At 42.7% G+C, this 16,272-nt stretch overlaps 1 protein-coding gene across 6 annotated transcripts in view; it reads right to left on the bottom strand.

The window, feature by feature from the left end:
* Window positions 1–16,272, bottom strand: part of Tspan12 (tetraspanin 12) — a 75,469-nt gene that overhangs the window by 12,425 nt on the left and 46,772 nt on the right. For 3 of the 6 annotated variants that reach the window (XM_008762790.3, XM_017592685.3, XM_063286235.1), the window contains exons 6-8: window positions 14,436–14,543; window positions 8,939–9,082; window positions 685–806 (exon numbers count right to left, since the gene is read on the bottom strand). In XM_008762790.3, coding sequence (XP_008761012.1) covers window positions 685–806; window positions 8,939–9,082; window positions 14,436–14,543 — 374 coding nt within the window. The remainder of the gene's footprint in view (window positions 1–684; window positions 807–8,938; window positions 9,083–14,435; window positions 14,544–16,272) is intronic. The other 3 variants (NM_001015026.1, XM_008762788.4, XM_039107771.2) reach the window with 1 other exon arrangement.

The raw sequence follows: 16,272 nt of genomic DNA on the forward strand, positions 1-16,272 counted from the left end.
CTACCACTGTGCACTGAAAATGTATGCTTATTACGTGCCAAGTAGCGGACGGAAGATTCCTGCTAATCTTCATGCTGCTGATCCTGTATCTAGCAGATAAGAAGTGTGAGACTTAGGATTGAAAAGTTTTAATAAACTCATCTTGCTCTCGACCATGTCTTTATCACTAGAGATATCTAAACCCTGGCTGCTGAACCAAGGACATTCAAGCTCAGTCACTCACAGCCTTACAACCTCAGGCCAAATCTGCTCATCTCTTCCTGGATGACTTTTTCACAAAATGCCGGTAATACTGAGAGAGTTGTCTTAGAGTTTTAATGAGCTGATACATTTAACCATTTAACAGTGTCAATCAGAATGCTGTGTAAGCAAGTATCCCATTGGGAAAAACTCAGTGTTTCTGTCAGCACTTGAACACCCTACTGGAAAGGTGACAGTCGGTTTTTAGACTAAATGAAAGCACACTGAAGAAACAAGGTCCCATGACTGTGATCTTCTCCTGTTTTCTTTTGTTGTTGTTTTCTTTTGTTGTTGTTTTGTTTTGTTGCCCTCAAAGTAAGGTACAGATACTAAACCTCTGATCCTCTAAAGCAAGCTATAAAACCTAAGAATTCGATTTCTAAATGTAAATCCAATGCTTAGTGGTCTGCAATTAGGTTTCTAACTAGCAGTACTAGCGCTCACCTTGCTCGTTCTAACAGAAAACTCCGCTTGCTCTTCTTGCTCTGTGGTTTTGTGCTAACCGGAGACGGATTTTTCAGGTCAAGAATTTCGATAATCTGCAGTTTCTCCTTTTCCTGGCCACACTGAGCAGACAGAGACCGTGATGAAGAGACAACAGAAAGAATCTGAAACCGACTTGCCATCTTACCTCCCATCCGGTTGACCATCGGATAACCCTCTTGTCTGGACAATTTCTGCTTTACATGCGATCCATTAGATTTAAGGTAACAGTTTCCTCCGGGTATTTAGATTTTCATTTCCCCAGGTACCTTTCCGTGTAAATGGTCTCTTGACTAAGTGTTAAGTTGTCTTAAAGCAGGGTCAGCCATGATTCGTGCGGTGCATGAGGAACCGATATTGTACTTTGCCTCCCATAAAACTTCTGAGCATTGATTAAGGGACATCAAACCATAACACGCATACAGGCCTTTCTGGAATAGGATATACTCCCATGTTGAGACCTTTCCCTCTGCCTAGGGCCTTCAGAGAACGTTAAGAGTAACTCCGAGAGACAGGTACCTAAGATTACACCACCATTGGCCTCTGAGCCAACTTCAGCCTCGAGCTGACTGGCAGCCCGAACCAGCTGACTGGTCTAGGAAAGAAAAGTTAAACCCCTACCTCATCTAAGCTATTGTACCGTCTTCCTTTAGTTGGCACACACAAAACCCACATCTCTAGCAGAGTTCTGCCTCCTGGGTGTTTGTACCACTGTGCAATTTTTGACCACAGTCTTAAAGGTAGTGCTGGAACTAATAGAATCTAATCACCCCCAATCCTTCAGTATAGACTTCATATATCCAGGATCCAAATCAAAGTCAGGGTGCCTGCAGCTTCTCTGCCACACTCCACAGTCTACGCCTAAATTTTTTTCTTGATTTTTAAGCACCTTTTCCACACTTATTTCTTCCACCCTATTTTCAATGCCGTAGACTGAACCCAGGCCTTATAATCACGTGAATTGTCTAGCAGTGTCCTATCTAATTTTTCTACCTCAAGTCTGGATCCCCACCTTAATCCCCTGCCTCATCCCATTCTTTATAACACCAGCACTTGGTGATTTAAAAAACAAACAAACAAACAAACAAACAAACAAACAAAACAGATCTAAGCTAATTGCTGTGGAACATACTTTTGCAAGCCAACATCCCATAAAGGCTTTTTATGACACCACATTCTGCAAGCAAACACTGCAGAGTCTCTATTCGTAAAGCAGAGGCGGAGAGCGGCCGTTCTGAACGGTGAATAAGGCACAGGAAGTTCGAGGTTGGAAGAACAATGTGTTTGTATTACCTGCCGCAAAACTACCAGAGCGGTTCCGAACCAGATTAGATCAAGCAAAACCTGAAGATAAAAGCTTGCTCCCAGCCCCCACCAGCCACAAACAACCCGAACTGGTCCTGCAGGGACTTTGATAAAACAGACAAGACCCAAGCCAGAGTCAACCTGACCCTGCTGACAGTTTAGAAGGAGATAATGAAGCCAGAAGGAAGGTGGGAGGGGAGATCTCTGAGTTTATACAAAGAACCCCAGAAAGGAATTTCTTGGGGAAATTAGTGGTTATTTAGAAATAACCACTAAGCCTGAAAAGCTGCCTGCCGGTCACCATCTGCGCAGGGGGCTCTCTGTGTGTTTATCTGGATACGTAGTCTCATTATTAATAAATCAGTATCCCACGACTACTTTGTAATAAGACTTCCTTTCCTAGGAATGCCTCAAATCTGTGAGCATGGTTGCCTTTTGACTGGGCAATTACAGACTAGAAAACCTGTGTGTTAGCAGACCACATGGGGGCTATTCACAAGCCAGCCCTTGCTCTGTGCGTCTCAGGGATGGGGCATTCTCTTCCCTTGCTGTCAGTTCTAACTTCGGACCATGGCTTATCTGGAAATGGTCCTTTCTACCCCCTGCCAATCAAAAGCTTTCCTCCCTTGGATAAACACCGACTTATCGGTTAAGACCAAGAGGCCCATGAGATGCCGCCACTGCTACGTGTGCTTCCTACCACACATCTGGAGCACAAAGACAATGACAACTAAGCATTGCCTGTTCCAGCCCTGCTCCCTTTTGTGCCTTCCTTCAGGAGGACCCACCTCTTTATTTTCTAGATTCTCTTACTCGACCAACTCACCTGAAGGGCTGAACCCATCCCCCTTCCAACTCCTTGCAGTTCTCTGTAATTCTCACTCCTACTTTCTAGTCTGTATCATGTGTGAAGATTTTCTTGGTCCTGAGGAGAATCCCATACAAATCAAAGAATAAGATGAGTAGGCGAAAAGCAACTGGCCCTTTAGGTAGGTAGAGTTTGACGGAGGCCATAATTATTTCCCACCCCAGCAGTTTTGCACCCACGACATTTCATTACATCTCCACCTCAGCTCAGTGTGAAAAATGTTTCATACGCAAAGGATACTGATTGCTAGAACTGCTCAAAGATGCTAATAGGAGAGGGATATTAACAGACAACGCTGAGGGCTGAGAAGTTGCTCAGAAAATAGAGAAAATGTATACTGACTACTTTTCCAGTGTAGAGGAATACGAAAGGGATGGCCAAGAACAGAACCACACAGCATCTCAATGAGGACGGGTCACGTGAATTCACTGTGCTCAGCCCACACATTATACAATTCTAATAGGAGTATGAAGACGTCAAACAATGATAGTGACCAAAATCTAAGTTATTCTTACTTATTTTTAGTTACTCTGTATCTGTCTATATGTCAGTTTTAGCAATAATTCTGCTGTTGATTTACCTAGAGTTCCCAATTCTCCATATGTCATCGTCCACCCCATACTCTCTTGAGAAACTTTGATCATGTTGGCCAGACATCAGCACCAATTCTATTGGCTCCTGCTACCTCAAATCTCCCTTGATCCTAGTTTCCTTTCAACAACTTTTCCATTTACTGATGCTCACCTGTTCCTTAACTAAGCCCTTGGTCTCCAGTCTAGGATAACTGTATTCTGAAGGCCAAATAACAGAGAATGGGGACATCCCTTCACTCCTACACTTACAGGCCTCTCTGATGCCCTTTATTCATGGACGGTAGAAGAGAAGGAAGAGGAGGAGGAGAAAGAGGAGGAGGAGGAGGAAGAGGAGGAAGGGGAAGAAGAAGAAAGAAACAACTGTCTAAAGCATTGGTTATCCCTAATGTTGCAACCCTTCTAATTTAATTCTTCACATTGTAGGGACCCCCCCCCCAACCATAAAGCTATTTTACTTGTTACTTCATAACTGTTATTTTGCTACTATTGTGGATCACAACGTAAATATTTGATATGCAGGATATCTGCTATATGATCTCTGTGGAAGGGTTATCTGACCCCCAAATGGGGTCATGACCCACACGTTGATAAGCACTCATCTAAAGTCACACTTGGTTTACAGTAACATATTTGCTTTTAAAAGGTTACTGATTATTTAAGATTTATACACAACACATGAAATGCAGAAAGTCTAGGGGTTTAAAGTAAAAAAAAAAAAAGTCCCAAAGCCTGCTATGTGGATGGTCTCACTCTTTGCACAGCTGAGTCCTCATCACCAGTTCTGTTAAAATTCTACCTTTTCAGACAGCCTCATCTTGTCTAAAGAAGCACCTTCAGCAAGAAAGTCTCACCCTCTTACTGAGTAAACACTTACAGGTGTTTACTACCACCTGTTTTAATTTTCCTGTATTTGTCTTTTTCTTGTTGTGGGTAAATTAGCAATGTCTCTATTACTGCCCTTTAAGCTATCGGAAAGGATTTTGTCCACAACGTGCTACACTATGTGTGGAACTCAGGACAATTACAGAATATACAAACTCAAAATGAGAGGCAAAGATAGCCACACATGTAATAGTAAGCCTTTTCTTTTATTCAAGGGTACATGTGGATTATTGTGGACATTTGAGGGGTTTCTATGCCAATCCTAACTGTACCTCTGGTGAGGATATTTCTAAAATGTGCGGTTGTTGCTGTATTTCTGCTCTATCATTTTTCAAAGGTTTCAAAACGTGTCATAAAATATTATTGGGTCAGGGAGCCAGGCAAGCCACCAGATGGTTGAGAATGATTTATTTCCCTGATTTCAGACTTCTGAAGAGAGAGTGTAGGGAGAAAGCCAGTACTTATCTTGAGGCTGATAGAATATGGAAGATAAAGGGACCTTGAAGTCCATCTAGTAGAATTCACTCTTCATTTAAAAGCCTGTTCTACAGCACCTGTTGGCATGGCTATCCGACCTTGACTTTAATATTTTCAGCAATGAGACACTAGCTTACAAGATAGCCTGTCTCCTGATTGGACAGATTTTGATGAACAAGGTCTTCCTTTCACTGATGCAAAATTTCCTTCCTGTAACTTCTGGCCCTTGGAGAAATCCTGGGTGTGCTTCGTTCCTGTTCTGAATTAGGAACTTTGAAATATTTGAAGACGTCTAAAATGTTTTTCCAGCTTCAGAAGAATCCTCTCCAAGCCTCTAGCTCTTAGTCGCTCATTTTTGCCATTTCAACATGCGTTTTGCAAGCAGAAGTGGATGATCTCAGAATGCTTATTTTTTAATTATGGACCTAATTGTAATTGAGTCATAAAGTTCCTAAATGATCCACTTTTGGGAGTCAATTATCCATATAACTGTACGGTTATCATTACTAATATCAGCATCAGTTGTCCGTGGTAAAATGCAAGAACAGACAGTTCGGATACAACCACCCTGACCGGAGGACTGTGTCTGAAATCAATTTATAATTGTTCGCATCGGCCGACGATTGAACGTGTTTAAATAAATCTGGGTTTTCAATTAGCACATGCACAATGATATGTCTTCCTCCAATTGTTTTCCATTAGATACCCTAAAAACAAACCACCAGAAGAAAGAATCCCATTACAGAGCTTTAGCGAAAATAGTCTCACCCACTCTGGGAAAAGTTAATTGAGTTTTCCCTGAAGAAAATTGATATCAAATATAAAAGTGAATAATTTTCAGCCAAGTAAAATTAAAAGGAAGAGAGATGATCCACGTTCAGATTCTGAAGAGGTATATGGTGGTTCTATGATCTCGGTCATTCCTCTAACACATCACCAGCACCAAGGCAGAAACTAACCCACTGTGCTAAAAGTGGTCACTTGCACTGTTATGTTGCTGTTTTTTAGAACTAGCCAATGAGCAAAATTCATACTAGGAACATTGATAGGATTCAAGTCACACACACACACACATACACACACACACACACAGGTACACGCGCACCTGTATGTGTGTGTGTTATATATAAGTGTGTGTGTGTCTGTGTGTGTATATCTGTGTGTATGATATATATAAGTGTGTGTGTGTCTGTGTGTGTATCTATGTGTGTGTATGATATATATGTAAGTGTGTATTATATATATGTGTGTGTGTGTCTGTGTGTGCATATGATGTATATGTGTATGTGTGTCTGTGTGTGTGCATGATATAAATGTGAGTATGTGTGTATGTGTGTGTATGTATGATAGATATGTGAGTTTGTATGTGTGTTATATATGTGTGTGTGTATGTATGATAGATATGTGAGTGTGTATGTGCGTTATATATGTGTGCATGTGTGTGTTATATATATATGTGTGTCTGTGTCTGTGTGTGTGCATGATATATATGTGAGTATGTGTGTATGTGTGTGTATGTATGATAGATATGTGAGTGTGTATGTGTGTTATATGTGTGTGTGTGTGTGTGTGATGTATATGTGGGTGTGTGTGTGTACTGTGTTTCCATTTAACATTTTCAGAAGGATGGACTCCTGTGATCTGTAGTATAACGAAAGCATGGCAGCATTTCCTCATGCTCTACGGTATCTGTCCGACAACAGAGAAGTGCACTTCTGCCTGAGCACAGCCACTGAGGGACGTGGAAACGCTGCCTCAACCACGTCCTCTTGAGTTAACTGTATCTGATGCATCCTCTGTGTCACCGAAGCCAAATGCATCTAAGCAAAACATGTTCAAAGTAATAAGAGCCAAACATCAGTCTTCAGTTACGTGAGGAATTGCAATGCATATTTTTATTATCTTTTAAAATAAACAGGCTGGGTTACTCAGTTGTTTCAACCATCCTGGTTGTAAGTTAGACGGTGTGTGTCCTCACACAATTTACGTTTAATCTATTTTCCTCACAGCTCTGATTTTATGACAACTGGGCTGTTGACAGTGTAATGAAGCGATGATGAACCCAACGTGTAGGACAGTGGGCTCCAAGGTGACCTGCTTGGGGACATTTGGAGACAGAAACACACACGGAAAATACCGTAAGAAGAAAAAAAATCAAGCAGACCAGGAAAGCATTTGTACAAGACACTGGAGGAGAGGCAGTCAGGGAGCCCTTCCTCCCCAGCCTTGGAAGAAGCTGACCTGACCTTGCAAGCATAGTGATCTTGAATTTCTCCCAGGTGACACCACAAACCTACGTCTGTTGTTGAAGCCACTCAGCTTGCAGCACTGAGTCCAGATGAGTAGATATCAGACAGCGTGCGGGATAAAGTATGAATCTCCACTACTCACTGTGTTAGGCGGCCTTAAACAAACACGTGGACCAGAGTGTGGGTGGGGGAGCTATATTCTCCTAAGGTACGTAAAGGGCAGATATTTCTAAAGTCCTGAAGTGCAGTGGGAAGAGAGGGCTCAGCGGGTAAAGTACTTATTTGTTAGGCAAACCTCAGGACCCGAGTTCAAATCCCCAGCACTTCCAGAAATGCTGGGCACTGCCGCACACATCTGCAGCCCCACTGCTGAGGTAGGAGAGGCAGACAGATGTCAGGCATTTGCTTGCCAACCAGCGTAGGCAAGACAGCAAGCTCCAGGTTCAGTGAGAGACACTATCTTAAATGCCAAAGCAGAGCAATGGAGGAAGACAACCAAAGTCTACCTCTGCCTCTACAGGCACACAGCGAGGGCATGCGCATCTGGATGTATATATAAAGCACGCACGAGCACACACACACACACACACACACACACACACACACATAACTACTACAGTCATATCATAGATACACATAACACATAGATACATATTCTTATTCTATCATAAACAGTCTGAGTATTCAGGTTAAGCCCAAAGCGTTCGGCAGTGTTCCGTCCGTGACGGCATGTCCACGGGTAGAGATGTAGTTAGTGAAACCAAAGAGATGAAATTTTAACTTTAAGTACTCAGTCTAAGCTAATGGAGATATTCACACATAGCCAGTCACTACTGTAACTTACAACGAAACTTCAGTTTACTTAAGCCTACGTGTATGTGTGTGTGCATGTGTCTGCAGGGGCCTGTGGAGGTCAGAAGGGGTACCCTATCCCTTGGAATTGGAGTTGTAGATGGTTTTGAGACACCAAGTGGGTATCAGGAATTGAACTCCAGTTCTCTGCAAGAGCAGGAAGTGTCTTTAACCATTTCACCCAGCCATGTTTGCCTCCCAGTTAAACTTTACATTTTTTTTCTTCTCTTTTTTTCGGAGCTGGGGACCGAACCCAGCTTGCTTGGCAAGCGCTCTACCACTGAGCTAAATTCCCAACCCTAAACTTTACATTTTTAATTTGAGAATGCTATTTCATTACTCACTGTGAAACCCCTAAGGACAAGGGACATTAAAAAAAATCCTAGAAAAGAGCAACTGATGGTTTGGGTGGCTCCTGGAAGAACGCACAGTAAGTAAAATTTGGGGCACCAAATGATAGATTTTAAACGCCGCCATAGTATTTTTAAAGCAAACTAAAACTGAAGTTACCGGTTACCACCAGCAGGGGGAACCAGAGAGCAGCACACAGAATTTTCTCAGGAGAATTTTCTCTCTCCTGCATCAAGGCCCTAAACCAGTCTGCCCAGGAAAGCCAAAGCCCAGGCTTCCCACAGACCCTGTTAGCTGCACGATCTTCACTTGCTTATTTTCAAAGAGCCCTAGAAGAGCACAGTAGGATTTGCCTGGAGGCGTTAGAGTGTAAAATCTGATTAACGAGAATGGGTTTTTTTTTTTTTTAAATAATAAAATAAAATTCAATTAATGATAGAACTAGGCCTTTCCCACTCCGGTTTGTTGAAATGTGGTTATTATGATTTTTCACTTTTTTTTAAAAAAGAAATCATATATCAGAGATAAAAATGAGGCCTAATAATGATTTACACAAAAGGTAGACATTTAATCAGCACGGTGTTGAAGGTTCTTTGGGGACGTTTGTCCAGGAGATGATGAACCACACGTGGTCTTACCTCTTGGTACAGGTCACTGAGGTCTTCCTGGTGAGCCTGCTTGGAGCATCCTGGGAACTCCCTAACACAGCAGGAGTCTGGGGGCCAGTCCATTTCTGTCATTTCCAACCAATCGGTGAAGTAGACCACTCCGCAGCACTTAAACTGAAACAGAGTTACCAGTCACGCTCACAGAAACCACACAGGAGAGCGTTTGTTTAACCTAATGGAGCTGAGAGGGCTCATATCCGAGTACTGAGTTAAACCTCTCTTTCCAGCCTCAGAGGTGTGTGCATTCTATCCTGAGGATGAAAATTTCATATGGGAGCATCGAAGCCAGCATCCCATATGGAACAGTTCCAAACTGTGACACCCACCCCTCCTGAAAGCAAATTCGAGTCTCGCTCTCCAACCTCGGGATGCTCTGCAGATGAAGATTTCTCAGGCACACTGACAGATTCAGTAGCTGAGCTTTCATTACCATCAACTCCTAGTCAGTAGGAAGTAGCTAATCCTTTTGCTTATTATCTATCACTGGTATACCTAAAAATTCAACTGTTGTCATGAAAGCTTCCACAGTTTCTAGGAAAGAAGAAAAAAAAAAAAAAAACTTGTTGACCGAAACTCACATCTCAAAGGTAGCTAGTCAGTCTTAGTTTCCCCAATCAAGGCAAAAATTCTGTAAATAGATATTTGTCTGACTTATTATTACCCAATAGGGGTGCCTGAAAAGCTATCATATTGTATCATTATAATCTCGGAAAAATAATGGTGTGCCTGGCTTGAATGCAGCGGGCTTAAGAAGTGTGAGTTTGCCTTGCTCTAAGCCATGTTTAAGAAGACCACTTTCTGTTGTACTTCAGCCAAGATTATCAGGGACGTCGGTGCAGGCTTACACACAGGGCTTGAAGGCATGTGCAGACTGGATTTAGAAAAAGTAACTGTGATCGAGACAGCTTTGCCCCTGGATAAAAGAGAAATCCTCTTCTACATAGTCAGAAGGAAGGAAGATGGGCAGTCACGGGGAAGAACCCTGCCAAGAGTGATGGCTATGCAAATGACATAGCCCAGGAGACCAATCTGTGCTCAAGATTAACACTGCATCATAAAATATCACAATCCAGCACCATTTCGAAGCTTAACCAAAACCAGCTTGGAAGAACTCCGAGTTCCTCATGCAACAACAAGCGAGGAAAACGCTCAATGGACTTGGTACATTTCCACTCACTTGCCTAAAACGCTTATGGTTTAAAGAGCTTATGATTAAAAGGAAAGCGGCATCATGAAAGCACCTTGAGTGATAAGCTGCTAATACTGAGTTTGGAGAAACTTATAAAACCATGCGTGTGCCACGAACACCACAACCAAGCAACATCCTAGCACCACGGGGTAAGATAGCGTCAGAGATAGACTAATCTGATGTCACACAAAGCATTGGGAATCCTGAAAACAAAGCATGTATTTAAAAGACTCCCCTCTCTCTATTTTAAAGATCTCATTTTGAGGTCAGAATTTTTAAAGCCCTTAAAAGAAAACTGTCCTCCCTCCTTTCTTAGAGAGGCAAGCCTTTCCAAACTGCAACACGGGGCGGGGCAGTTCTCGGGAGCACCCTACTTCCAGCCCCAGTGGAGCCAGCCATTTATCTGGCTTTGTCGGGAAATGAGGATTTCCATAGCAATGGCTTTTCCAAATAACTGAACCTTCTGTGTTTGGTGCCAGCATTGTTAAAGAGCTGCTGACATCCGTCCTCTCCTACGTAGCTGTTTCAGAGCCTATCCACAGAGGACAGTAGGTGTGTAAGGAGGCTTTCTGCGACTCCTGCAGGTGAACTCAGTATGACACCTGCTCAACTCTGTGTTCTGGCGCTACCTTCCAAGAAGACAGGTTCATTTCAAGGTAGCTCTGCTCCAAGCTGATACTACTTTAAGCTCTAGAAAATACAACAGAATCATTACCTTATAAATAAATAAACTGAGACGTTCCGTGACTGAAGGGACTGTCTGATCGATCGGTGTATGGCAGCAGTTATGATTCCAAAGCTTACACAAAGGCTACCATTAAACAAACACATTTTAATTTTAAAAAAGATGTGGTTTACATCAAACCAGACACACTCAAACTAATAGAAGAAAAACTAGGGAAGCATCTGGAACACATGGGCACTGGAAAAAATTTCCTGAACAAAACACCAATGGCTTATGCTCTAAGATCAAGAATCGACAAATGGGATCTCATAAAACTGCAAAGCTTTTGTAAGGCAAAGGACACTGTGGTTAGGACAAAACGGCAACCAACAGATTGGGAAAAGATCTTTACCAATCCTACAACAGATAGAGGCCTTATATCCAAAATATACAAAGAACTCAAGAAGTTAGACCACAGGGAAACAAATAACCCTATTAAAAAATGGGGTTCAGAGCTAAACAAAGAATTCACAGCTGAGGAATGCCGAATGGCTGAGAAACACCTAAAGAAGTGTTCAACATCTTTAGTCATAAGGGAAATGCAAATCAAAACAACCCTGAGATTTCACCTCACACCAGTGCGATTGGCTAAGATCAAAAACTCAGGTGACAACAGATGCTGGCGAGGATGTGGAGAAAGAGGAACACTCCTCCATTGTTGGTGGGATTGCAGACTGGTAAAACCATTCTGGAAATCAGTCTGGAGGATCCTCAGAAAATTGGACATTGAACTGCCTGAGGATCCAGCTATACCTCTCTTGGGCATATACCCAAAAGATGCCTCAACATATAAAAGAGACACGTGCTCCACTATGTTCATCGCAGCCTTATTTATAATAGCCAGAAAATGGAAAGAACCCAGATGCCCTTCAACAGAGGAATGGATACAGAAAATGTGGTACATCTACACAATGGAATATTACTCAGCTATCAAAAACAACGAGTTTATGAAATTCGTAGGCAAATGGTTGGAACTGGAAAATATCATCCTGAGTGAGCTAACCCAATCACAGAAAGACATACATGGTATGCACTCATTGATAAGTGGCTATTAGCCCAAATGCTTGAATTACCCTAGATCCCTAGAACAAACGAAACTCAAGACGGATGATCAAAATGTGAATGCTTCACTCCTTTAAATGAGGAAAAAGAATACCCTTGGCAGGGAAGGGAGAGGCAAAGATTAAAACAGAGACTGAAGGAACACCCATTCAGAGCCTGCCCCACATGTGGCCCATACATATACAGCCACCCAATTAGACAAGATGGATGAAGCAAAGAAGTGCAGACCGACAGGAGCCGGATGTAGATCTCTCCTGAGAGACACAGCCAGAATACAGCAAATACAGAGGCGAATGCCAGCAGCAAACCACTGAACTGAGAATAGGTCCCCTATTGAAGGAATCAGAGAAAGAACTGGAAGAGCTTGAAGGGGCTCGAGACCCCAAAAGTACAACAATGCCAAGCAACCAGAGCTTCCAGGGACTAAGCCACTACCTAAAGACTATACATGGACTGACCCTGGACTCTGACCCCATAGGTAGCATTGAATATCCTAGTAAGAGCACCAGTGGAAGGGGAAGCCCTGGGTCCTGCTAAGACTGAACCCCCAGTGAACTAGTCTATGGGGGGAGGGCGGCAATGGGGGGAGGGTTGGGAGGGGAACACCCATAAGGAAGGGGGGGGGGAGGGGGATGTTTGCCCGGAAACCGGGAAAGGGAATAACACTCGAAATGTATATAAGAAATACTCAAGTTAATAAAAAAAAAAAAGATGTGGTTTAAAATAAGGTATGGGGAAGGGTCCCAAAGAATTATCCAAGACCCATTCAGTTCCAGCCCATGAGCAAGAAATGAGGAGTTCCAAAGGCTCGTTTATCGTAGAAGAAAAATGGCCTAGGCTGAGTTGGCTCGCCTCTTCTAAGTTTTATGTTAAAATTCTAACCCCTGTACCCCAGAATGAGATTGTTCATGTCAAGGAAGCCATTAGAACAGGAACTAATTTAAACTAAGGTCAACGACATGGGCCTCAATCAGTTATGAGTAATATCCTCATAGAAAGAGGAAAATTAGGCATGGGCTCATATAAAGACAAGACAGTGGGAAGGCATGGACAAAGGCTTCTACAAGCCAAGGGGAGAGGCTTCAAAAGACATCGACACTGGTACTCTTGAACATTCAGCCTCCAGAATGGTGAAAAGACACTTGTTCTGAGTGACCACGTGTGACACTTCAATGCCCCTCCAGAGGGACTTTGAATGTCTTCTGGATATGTGGATGGACTCACCACTCTTTTCTTGCAAACTAGCATTATGAGGTAAGAGAGGACATTTCACTTGAAGCCCAGGATGAAGCATTTGTAGCACTATCCCTGCAGGCACCCAGAAAGAGGTTCGCTATTTCTCAACCTGGGTTATCATAGTCTGCATCGTAAGTTCCAGAGAATAAAGATTCTGGGAGCTCTAGCAGGGGTGGTTCCTGAACACGGTTTGCTATAAATGCCCTGGCGCCTCACATGTCTTCTCACTGGGCTGGTTGCCTTTGGTCTAATTGTGCAACAAACAAACAAAGTCAGGAAGCAACGGAATAACAGGAAATCTGTGTGACACTGATAATTTTGCCATCTCAACAAGTGTGACACAAAGCCAGGTTTGGAGATTGCCCTAGACTTGAACCTCTGCCATGGGCATGGGAAGAATAGAGTCAGTAGCTGGCATTCTAGTAAGACACTGCCTCTCAAATGCTTCATGGTCCAGAGCGAGGGAACGGAAGGTAGGCTGAGATACTTGGTCTCCTAGGAAAGCCATTCCGTTCACAAGGAAAAGATTTAGGAGAACCGGTCTGAGGCAGAATTGATAATTAATCTCCCGTCACTGGATTTCCATCTAAGATAGTCCGATGAAAATGTAAAACCAGTTTGGGAACAAAAAGTATGTCTTGTGATATCACTGTTAATAAGCACAAGTCGATGACCCCATTCACTCTTCTCCATACTCCATGAATTGAGTACCTCTATTGTTCCCATTTCATAGGTGTGGAAACTGAGGCTTAAGGAGTTCAATGAACTGATACTTGGTAGCAGAGCTAGTAATTTGAATCAAGGACATCCTGACTTCAAAACAAACAAACAAACAAACACCCAGCCCCACGATGATGTTCATATTAGCTAAATTCCCAACGGAAACAATCTTTTAAAACATTAAAATAATGTTTAAAACACAGGTAACTCTAAAAGTAGTAAAAATTATCATAAAAGAGAGAGATCTAAGTAAAACGTTGGATGTTTATTAAAAAGTTCCTGAAAAAGGAACTCGAGAGTAGTTCAGGCGCACTTCTAAACAAACTCATGTGGACCAGAAGGAAGGAGGGTGAAGGCTCTGTGAGGGAAGAAAAGACAAGCATGGTGTGACTCAAGGCATGCTGGGAAAAAATTCCACCAGGGACGACTACACAGGCTTCAGATCTTAGGGCAGAAAAACGATCAAAACGAAAGCTTGGAGCACCCAATGTGCCCCTTATTCTATACTTTCTACCCCCAGGGGCCGTGGTACTTACCTCTCTCTGAAAATAGTTCCAAGCATGCGTAAGCCACCTATACCTGGGTAAGCCGTAATTTGTCATTCTGGCTTTCAAAGTAACCATATCTGACCACTGTACTGGCACCTGGAGGTAAAAAAAAAAAAAAAAAAGGCAAGTGATCAACACCCAAGCACAAACCAGCCAGGCCGAAGCTCACTCACATATGAAAATCTACAACCTTGAGCACACCAACAACACTCACCCCACACAGGATGCAGATTGGATTGAAGCCGACAATGTCGGTGAATCCACTAAGTCGGTTTGTACTTGCTTATGAACTGAGCTCAGGTAAATTAACCTGGCATTCACGAAACTCATGCGGGGGATCAAGAACCAGGATACAGAAAGGGAGGTGCATGTGTAAGCCTTGAAAACCTAAGACCAGGGTCATCTTGAAATCTAATTGAAAATAGTAATGTCAGGCTGGGTAGGAGGCTCAGGACACAGGGATCTGAGCTCAGATCTCCATCAAAAGGGAAAGGCAGGGTATGGCCTGTAAACCAAGGACTGCAGGAGGTGGGAAGGAAGGCAGAGACTGGTGGGGCACTGGTTGCTTAAGGGTACCAACCTAGCAGAAAAGGCCAACCTCTAGATTCAGTGAGTGATGCTGTCTCAAAGGAATAAGGCAGGGATGGATGGAGAAGGACACCAGTTCTCCTCTGATTCCACATCTGACCGTGCGTGCCTGTACCTGTACACGCTCTGAACATATAAGCCCGCAGCATACATAGGCACAGAAGTTTTCCATTAAAAATTAAATTTAAAAATAGTAATAGCAGCTGAGAGGCAGATACAGGTGGATCTTTGTAAACTCCAGGCCAGCCTGGTCTATAAAGCAAGTTCCAGGACAGCCAGAGCTATCTCCGGGGGAAAAAAAAATAGTAATGTCAGTAGCAGAAGTAAGTTAAGAACTTTCTTGGCCACAGAAATTCTTCAATCTTATTTCTTTTCCAGGTAGTTGTTAGTTATTTTGTTTTGTTTTTAATGATCACTTGGAAATACATAATGCAAAAAAAAAAGATCAAATTCCTGGGAACACATTCTATTCATATGGTTTAGTACCATTCAGAAAACTAGTCAAAGTTCAATCTACCCACTATAAATTGTTATTAACTCATATCCGTTAGGGCATAAAGTGAATGGAAGTAAAATAAATTCTCAAAAATATATCATCTGAAACCGTTAATATTATGGACAGATTTTTTTTTTAAATTGGAATGGCGGTGAGCATGTAGGAACAAGAAGAAGAAAGGGGGGACAGACAGATGTCAAGCCTCTTGACTTAGTTAATAGAATATTTTTTTTACTAAATTCTTGCTTTCCAAAACAAACACTGGCTGTTTCTTCACCGTGGCCACCATCAATCTGAAAGCAAATGTGGCAGGAAAACAGAGGCCCATTGAGGTCCTGGCTGCACATATTGGGCTCTGGCCAGGAAGCAGAGCACACAGTGAAGGGCTTGCTTGCACGAAGCAGCTTACAGCACAAAGCCCATTCTATGTAAAGGTTGGATTCTGCGAGAAACTTGGCAGATAATAAACTTTAACTTTTCTTTTACATTGTTATTAGTCCAGAAGCAATAAAAGTCTTAGCGACTTTATTTCTACAAGGCTGGTTTCCACATTTCACTTTAAACCATCCTTCCTCCTCTGATGTAATGGGGAAGATTTACACAAGCAAAACAATGACGTGTGTGCCAGCCGTGGCTGGAATGGCAGCGAGTGTGCGTTCTTGTAGTGCTCTAGGACTGAAGCCACTGAGGACAGGACAAAGGAACCGGAACAGGGACCAAGCAAATGTAAGTTCCTTTGTG

Source organism: Rattus norvegicus, chromosome 4 (assembly GCF_036323735.1).
Source record: "Rattus norvegicus strain BN/NHsdMcwi chromosome 4, GRCr8, whole genome shotgun sequence".
NCBI classification, from domain to species: domain Eukaryota; kingdom Metazoa; phylum Chordata; class Mammalia; order Rodentia; family Muridae; genus Rattus; species Rattus norvegicus.